Source organism: Corythoichthys intestinalis, chromosome 9, assembly GCF_030265065.1.
Source record: "Corythoichthys intestinalis isolate RoL2023-P3 chromosome 9, ASM3026506v1, whole genome shotgun sequence".
Taxonomy (NCBI): domain Eukaryota; kingdom Metazoa; phylum Chordata; class Actinopteri; order Syngnathiformes; family Syngnathidae; genus Corythoichthys; species Corythoichthys intestinalis.
This window is the reverse complement of record NC_080403.1, coordinates 5,843,986-5,853,050: the sequence shown is the minus strand read 5'-3', so window position 1 is coordinate 5,853,050 and position 9,065 is coordinate 5,843,986. Positions and strand designations below refer to the sequence as shown.

The 9,065-nt window shown below is 39.3% G+C and overlaps 1 protein-coding gene across 1 annotated transcript in view; it reads left to right on the top strand.

Moving 5' to 3' along the window:
• Positions 1–1,099: 1,099 nt before the first annotated feature.
• LOC130921378 (serine protease 33-like) overlaps positions 1,100–9,065 on the top strand; it is a 41,166-nt gene continuing 33,200 nt past the window's right edge. Inside the window, exons 1-3 of the mRNA XM_057845202.1 lie at positions 1,100–1,277; positions 2,628–2,651; positions 6,036–6,207. Coding sequence (XP_057701185.1) covers positions 1,229–1,277; positions 2,628–2,651; positions 6,036–6,207 — 245 coding nt within the window. The 5' untranslated portion in view covers positions 1,100–1,228. The remainder of the gene's footprint in view (positions 1,278–2,627; positions 2,652–6,035; positions 6,208–9,065) is intronic.

The window sequence follows — 9,065 nt, the reverse complement described above, 5'->3', positions numbered from 1 at the left end:
ACCTGAAAATATTGCGACCACTGTGTATCGGTTTATATAGTCTACAAAAGACGTTTTATAGCTAGAATACATTCGTAAAATTCCAACACCATATATTGATGGTAGATGTAATAATAATAATAATAATACATCAAATTTGTATAGAGCTTTTTTTGGACACTCAAAGACGCTTTACATAACATAACGCATAGACAGAATTAAGAGGTGGGAAAAGCTAGTTTGAACAGGTGGGTTTTTAAGAGTGATTTGAAGTTTTGTAATGAGTCCGAGTTCCTGATGGGTTTTGGGAGTGAGTTCCAGAGTGAGGGAGCAGCAGCGGCGAAGGCTCGGTCCCCCAAGGTTCGGAGCTTAGTACAAGTGATGGGTGTGAGGAGATTGGAGTCGGCAGAACGTAGGCGGCGGGAGGGACAGTGCTGTTGTAGAAGGTCAGTGAAGTAGGAAGGGGCCAGGTTATGGAGGGACTTGTAGATGTGTTACGTTTGCAAACAGTTTACCTAATTAGCCTGTTGTTATATTTTATTTTGAGTGTAGCAACTGTTTTTGTTAACTCTTCTTATTGGTCTGCTCTGCCCACAAAGGTTAAAGGGAAATTTGTTAGGGCACCGTTAATGAGAAAAGTGTTGTTCAATAATGACCTGCCTGTGTGCTGTGCGCAATAACTGTGTATGAGACACAAGAGCCACAAGCTAAAGTAAAAACCTGTTCATCTACTAGTATACCAGTATTTAGCCCTCCACGTCACTTGCCACATTTTGCCTTGCACTTGACTTTCAAGTTTCAACTTTTTTTTGTTGAGAAGCATTTATTGGCTTGTGCCTATTTCCTTCATAGTTACAAAAATTTACAGTCAAAAACAAAGTTACTGAAGCTTATTAAATGAACTCAAGCCAAAAAAACTGCCTGATCAGAAAAAGTCAAGAGCAAGAATATTCTGTCTGAGACATGTAACTTGGCATAATGGGATCAGAATGTGGTCTCAGTTTTACTAAACTACCTTGAGTTTATTGATGATTTCCATTGTCTTGGGTCCATTGCCTGACAAATTCTAGATGTCATTGTGTATGTGATTAGGTGGCATGCAAGGTGTGTACACCTGCCACACTGTGAAAGTAGCAACATGACGCAGATAATGTAATTCCTTTTGGGTGTGTATGTACCAAGAAGAGCAGCGCAACTGTGTTAAAGCAGACTTTACTTTCTTGTCTTCTTCACACGCTTCAATCACAACATGAAATTCTATCAGCTTGGGTTTTTGATCCTGACGTTCCTGGTGCCTGGTGAGTTCTGCCTCACTTTCTCTTTTAATGTAACTTCTCATATACTGTACAGTGTATGTCGTGTGTCATTTACATGGTTGTCATCACACATGAATAAGTGTCACAGCATTTTGATTGAATGTCAACTTGGACTTGAGAAGGTTATGGGTTTTTGTCTAAAAAAAAATCAACTAAACTGATCTCATTATAAAAACATTGTTACAGTGTTAGCTACTGTATATGTAACAGATAAAGTGTAATCTTAATATCCTGGATGGGAATTCAATAAGTAGAAATTAAGCTCCTGAAGTTGAGAATAAAAATGTATGTTTTTCATATTGAATTATTTCACCACATAATGCTAAAAGTTTATATTATGTGATGTTATTCTTTAAAAGTTACTTAACAATGGTTTGTAACATGTCAGTTGTTTAATATAAATTCCAGTTCTGATCAAACTTACTAAAACAACAATATGATGTCTCAGGATGTTTTAAATATTATAGTGCTCTATATAATTTTCCAAAAACGGATAATTGCAATAGTTTTCTGTAAGGATCCTCAGTGAATTATGACTATACACAATTAAATCACGATAAAATGTGATTACCTTTAGTAACGCATATTTATTTTGATTAATTCATAAACAAAACAAATACATTGTATTGCCACCTTCTTAAAATAATAACAAAAGTTTTTTTTTTTTTACCTAAAATATTTTTTTTGCCTTAATCACCCCTGAACGGATCATGCAATCCTACCCTCAAAGTATAATGTGAGAGTAGGGTTTATATATATATATTTTTGCGGACAATAGGCGATCGAATGGGACATCTCTTTAAAATCGCTTTTTTTTTTTTTTTGTTTGTTAAAAAAAAAAATCCGCGTCCGCGATGGACTGACGGCGCGATGTTTGAAGTGCAACTCAGGTGCTCAAATTGGCTTCTATCCTGATTTACACAGCTTTTAAATCTTCGTCTTACGCGTCAACAGATTTGTTGTTGCACAAGTCTGACTGGGTATTAATTTCTTGAAATGCATCTGGTGTGTAATTTTCAAATCATTGACACTTCTTGGTTTTCGACTTTAAACTTTTTCCTCGAAACAATTATGAAGTACCAAATGTTCCAACCCAATATGTTAAACGGTTTCAGCATTTTAAGAATTTCAATTGTAAGAATTGTAGTTATAAAATTGTAATAATAAATGAACACAAATTTAAGAATAGGAATAGGAAAGAATTATACATAAACCTATTCCACATACTGTCTACCTACTTTTAGCTCACCCAATATATAAATAAATATAGTATATAGTGATTATTTATTTATTTATTTATTTATTTATTTATTTATTTATTTTATCTTGTAGGAGGCGCTGGGCAAAATGACTTTGGTAAGTTATGTTTTCCTTTCAATTTTATTTTAGATCATGATGAAAAATGCTTTGTCATCCCTTACACTGCCTGCAGGTTTGTGTGAGTCCCGCCCATACTTAATGTGTTTACATGTCCACAAGTCAAGAGAAGTCTAAACTGAACACTTCTGTGAATGCTAATACTAATATACTCTTTTCAAAATAATTTAATCCAAGTAATTTTCTTTCTTTAATTCAAAGCAAAGGTTAAGCTCAAGGTACTGTGGTAGCGCAACGAAATGCAGCAGGTCTTGAACGACACTCTTTACACACAGCTCAGATATTACTGGCATTCAGTCAGTGTGTTGTGGCCGTCTGCCGTAACCGGTTGGGTGATGAAAAGTGTCAGAGGAGGACATTTGTCACAGAGAGACAAAAAGTGAAGAGATAAGATCTATCGTTATATAGTGATAAGGAACCAGGGTGTAATGTATGAACTGAATTCCCAGTAATAATTCTTCCGGAATTAGCAGGAAACCAACAGAATATTTCCTTAGGTAGAAGAAGCAGTCAAAGAGCATTTATTGAGGTTGAGCCATTTCAACTTTCTCCAAACAAAATAGAATATTCTGTCCATTGCACCAATGGAAAAAACATTCTTTGTTTGTTTTAAATGTTGTCTAAAAATATTTTACTGCTCCCAGTAAATGAAATGTTAATTTGAAGCCGTTAACATAATCAAAGAGTTGGGACTGCATGCGCCTCATAACAGGCGAGCGTCAACTTTCCACTGAGCAAACCAGTTCATTTATTTGTCAGGTAGATGACAAGAGCAGCGGGAAAAAATTACACTGTCCTAAAGGTAAGGTGAAAAAGCTTGCTAAATTGGTTCACATCTACAACCGGAGCATCCCACCCTCTTACCAAGCCGGATGCTTGCACATATACTCAAGGCTTTCAAATCCTGATCTAAAATATTTACCCTCCAGAATGACAAGGCACAAGTCTAGACCTGTGCTTGACACCACCCCCACACACACACAATTACGGTAAAGCATAGGGTTGCCAACTTTTCCTTGAAAAATGAAATCGTCCGGTATTCCAAAACGAAAGTACGCGACCCTTATTGAGCTTCCAAGGGACGTGGTTCGTCCCTTATTATCATCAAATTCGAAAATAGTGTCCTATTTAAAGAACGAACAAATACTGGTATGGTGCTATACAAGAATATGCAGGGAAACGCATTCGCGCGCCTTTCCTGCTTTCTGACCAATGAGCTGACAGAACAATGGCAATACGAAATCACACTCATCTCATTGGTTGAGAAAAAAAAAAAAAACACACAAAAACTTTACCTGAGAGTTCATTTGCACTTATAAAAAAAAATAAATAAATGTTTAAATAACGGCCAAACACACCCACACAGAAATAAAGGCTGAGGACCTTAAATGTTAAATTATACAATTTTAAAGTGCGTATGACACAAAAAAAACATGTTTATTTCATATTTCATACTGTGTTTTATGCTCCTGAATGAAGAGGAACGCTTGGATGTGTGCGGAAGCGACTGTTTTATATTTTTTAATTCTGTGCCATGAAAATAAGCGACTTCCAACTCCAGTCTTGGGTTTAGGACGAATGCGTATGTGACGTCACCTGGGTCACCGTCTCACAAAACAGCATTGCTTTATAGCAGGGGTGGGCAAACTATTCCACTAAGGGCCGCAGTGGGTGCGGGTTTTTGTTGCAACCCATTAAGAGGACACATTTTCACCAATCTGCTGTTTTACAAGTGCAATCAGTCGATTGCAGTCAGGTGCTTCTCATTTCTGCTGAAACCTCATTGGTTATACTATCTGTGCTGGGAACAAAGACCAGGACCCACCGCGACCCTCGAGGACCGGTTTGCCCACCCCTGCTTTATAGCATGCAGCTAGACTGCGGATTCAGCTGATTTTGCGGATGAATTCGTTTTTTTTTTCGCATCACACCAGCCAAACGGCTGCAGGCTTTTGTAGCTGTACCAGGGTGAGGCGTATGAGCCTTTTTGGGCCTTAGAAAGTTCCTGTTCACCCCGATATTGGCCAAAACAAGTCTGCGACAACTGTGGAACCATTGGACTTACGAGGAAGTGAATAAACAATGTGTATTGTATTATGTCAAATACTGGGATCATGGCACACGTTTTAATATGGAGGTGGCTTGCGTTTTGTGGCTGACATGTTCCTTGTCCACCGAGAATGCCACTCGGCCGACCACCGGCGACTTGTTGCACCCCCCAAGCCCCCACCCTCCTGCTGGGAGAGCGCTATACTTGACTTATTGCCATCTTCATGTGCCTGGTGTTCTGTCAAATTTTCCACTCCATCAGAAATTGCAACTTTGTGTTAAAAATGCCCGCGAATACAGCGAACACAAAGTAACCATTACAAACTTTAAGTAAAGGAATATTTACTTTCTTACTTACTTTTTTGATCATGGACGGACATGTAGAAATAATTTACGCCATATTCGTGTTGACCATGTGGCAGCTACACGCCCCTCTGACGTCGGCCGGGTTTCTCCAGCTGCTTCCCCGGCAAACGAGTTCTCCTGCCCGCAGCAGTGGAATGACGAGCTGCTCGCTGCCAGGCGGGTTGCCGATCGGCGAAGGCAATCGACAACCCCGTCACCGTGTGACATGGGGTAGTTTTGTCTGATTTTTCGCTTCGAAAGGCAAGAATAAGACTTTGAAACATTACTCGGTTTGAGTTAGCGTGTCAGCTAGCTGTCACGCCACCTGGTTTGTTTACTCTCTCCTGGTTATTATACTCTCTCCGAAGCCACGGCAGGGAAATGACAAAAGCCGGACTAACTCCGGTGGCATAAAATATCGTTTGGGAAAGTGTAAGAAGTAGACAGTTTTGACCATTATGGAGTAATTTTGCCATGTATTACTGAATAAATGCATTTTTAATATTTATCCTGTAAAAATATTCTAGTAGAGAGATTGAAACAATGACATTTTGCTGCTCTCTTCATCACATTTTCCTCGTTTTGAATAATCCCCCCTCAATGGGGTGAATTCTAAATCAGATAAAACCACGACCGTGCAGACGTCATCTTCCTGTTGGGGACGCTAGAGCCCTATAATGGTAGGCGTGGCTAAACGGCGGATTAAAAGACTAACATCTGCGCTTTGCCAAATTGTTGTATATTGTCGAATCATCTCAAAATAGGATTCGAATTCACATAATGATGCTATTTAAGACTTTTTTTTATCCTGTCATACGCACTTTAAATTTAGCTGGGCAGATTTAATTCCAGTATATTTTGTATTAAAAAAAAAACACACTTTCAGTGTGATCGGAAACAACAACAATAATAAGGAACTGAGTTTTCTGTGGCAATGCTATTGCTAAGTGCTGTGTTTGTGTGAGACAGAATGTGGCGTAGCACCGCTCAACACCAGGATTGTAGGAGGCGATGATGCACCCGTGGGGGCGTGGCCCTGGCAAGTGAGCATGCAAAGAGGAGGTGGACACTCTTGTGGAGGGTCGCTGATCACCCGGATATGGGTGCTGTGTGCCGCCCACTGCTTCCCATCCTCCAGCGAGTGAGCCTCTCATGACTTGACATAACTAGAGTGAATTAGACTCAGACCCACTTGTAATGAGTAAAATTCTGCAATATAATAACCATATATTACTTAAAAAATGTACATTCCCCACATGATATGAACACATTCATATATACTAAAAGATACTTTTGAATTATTGTTTAGCGCCTGTTCACACTCTTGTTTGGGAAGTTCTCCAACTATGAGGACACAAGCACTAGCTTCCAAAAACTTGTCTATCCATAGACTTCACTATCAGGTGACGGGACATGGGGCTCGGGGCTGATATGTAGGGGGCCTATTTTCAAAAACTTAAAATTAGAATATTTTCCAAACCAAAGCCGCTAGCAACATAAAACCAAAACAGGCACCTCCCTTGTACATATATGAGTCTCCATAAGCAGTGAAATTAAAAAAATTCTAAGTCGTTTCCTAATAATGTCAAAATGTCATTGCATTTAATTGACATTCCAATAGAGTTTGCTGCTGGCCAAAAGTATTGGCACCCCTGTAATTCTGTCAGATAATGTTAAATTTCTCCCAGAAAATGATTGCAATTACAAATGCTTTGGTAGTCATATCTTCGTTTATTTTGCTTGCAATGAAAAAACTACAAAAGAGAATGATTATTTAAAAAAAAAAAAAAAAAGAAAATCATTATCATTTTACACAAAACTCCAAAAATGGGCCAGACAAAAGTATTGGCACCCTCAGCCTAATACTTGGTCGCACAAACTTTAGACAAAATAACTGCGAACAACCGCTTCCGGTATACATCAATGAGTTTTTACAATGCTCTGTTGGAATTTTAGACAATTCTTCTTTGGCCAACTGCTCCAGGTCTCTGAGATTTGAAGGGCCCCTTCTCCAAACTGCCATTTTCAGACCTCTCCACAGGTGTTCTATGGGATTCAGGTCTGGACTCATTGCTGGCCACTTTAGAAGTCTGCAGTGCTTTCTCACAAACCATTTTCTAGTGCTTTTTGAAGTGTGTTTTGGGTCATTGTCCTAATGGAAGACCCATGACCTCTGAGGGAGACACAGCTTTCACACAATGGGCCCTACATTATGCTGCAAAATTTGTTGGTTGTCTTCAGACTTCATAATGCCATGCACACAGTCAAGCAGTCCAGTGCCAGAGGCAGCAAAGCAACCCCAAAACATCAGGGAACCTCCACCATGTTTGACTGTGGGGGCCGTGTTCTTTTCTTTGAAGGCCTTGTTTTTTCCCCCTGTAAACTCTATGTTGATGCCTTTCCCAAAAAGCTCTACTTTTGCCTTCCAAAACGTTTTTGGCTGTCTCAGGTAAGTTTTGGCAAATTCCATCCTGGCTTTTTTGAGTCTCTGAGTAAGTAGTGCCGTCTTCCTGGGTATCCTACAATGGAGTCCCTTTTCATTCAGACGCCAGCGGATAGTACGGGTTGACACTGTTGTACCCTCAGACGGAGGACAGCTTGAATTTGTTTGGATGTTAGTCAAGGATGTTAGTCAATCTTTCATTGAAATCTCTCATCAATATTTTCTTTCCGTCCACATCTAGGGAGGTTAGCCACAGTGCCATGGGCTTTAACCTTATTGATTACACTGCACATGGTAGACACAGGAACATTCAGGTCTTTGGAGATGGACTTGTAGCCTCAAGATTGCCCATGCTTCTTCACAATTTTGCTTCTGAAGTCCTCAGACACTTCTTTGGTCTTATTTCTTTTTTCCATGCTCAATGTGGTACACACAAGGACAGAGGACAGAGATTGAGTCAACTTTAATCCATTTCAACTGGCTGCAAGTGTGATTTAGTTATTGCCACCACCTGTTATGTGCCACAGGTAAGTAACAGGTGCTGTTAATTATACAAATTAAAAAAGCGTCACAGGGTGCCAATACTTTTGCCTGGCCGATTTTTGGAGTTTTGTGTGAAATGATAATGATTCAATTTGTTTCTCCATTCTAGCTTGTGCTTTTTCATTGCTAGCAAGATAAATGAAGATATTACGACTAAATTCGCTAATTTGCTGCTCAACCTTCGCCGCGTACAGACACACTCTGAAGCACTCTCTTATCTTAACCGAAAAGCACTCAGGGCCAGCAAGCTGGACTCCTAGTATGCTCCAAAGAATTTGAAATCTGGAGACTTGGATGAAATTAAATCCTCCATACAGAAGTTGGAGGTCTCTTTGACCATACATTCATGTCTGATGAAACTGTTACAGTGACCTTGTGTGCACCAATTGTTGCACCCATGTACACCTCAGCAATGTATCCTTATAAGAAAAGCATATTGAGTCGCTACTCACACCAGCTGTGATAACATGTCACACACATAGCCACAACAAAATGTTCCACAGCAAACAGATGCAAAATTGTCAGGGACATGACAAAGTCATCACCTTGTATGCCCTAAAATTAATCGAGCTGCTTGACTGGACACTTAGTCACTAAACCCAGATTGTTGACTGTGTTATTCTACAGTTTTGATGTATGTTCCATGCCTGAATGTGCGTCTTTAGTTGTATGGGGGACGGGAAACTGATAAGCATATGCTTTATCTCGTCCGCCTTTGTCGTCTTCTTCGGTTTCTTCGGGCAAATCATATCACATTTTGTAAATGTCAATGATTGTCAATGATACTGATGATGATGACGATAAAATTCCATTAAAAAATTAATTAATTAATTTTAAAAAAGCATTTGTAATTGCAATCACTTTCTGGGAGAAATTGAGCATTATCCGACAGAATTTCAGGGGTGCCAATACTTTTGGCCAGCAGTGTATCATATGGGATTTTTCATTTTGTACAATCCGGTTCAAAAGTTACATTACACGCATTCGCAGAACTGCAAAGTTGCAGTTTCTGA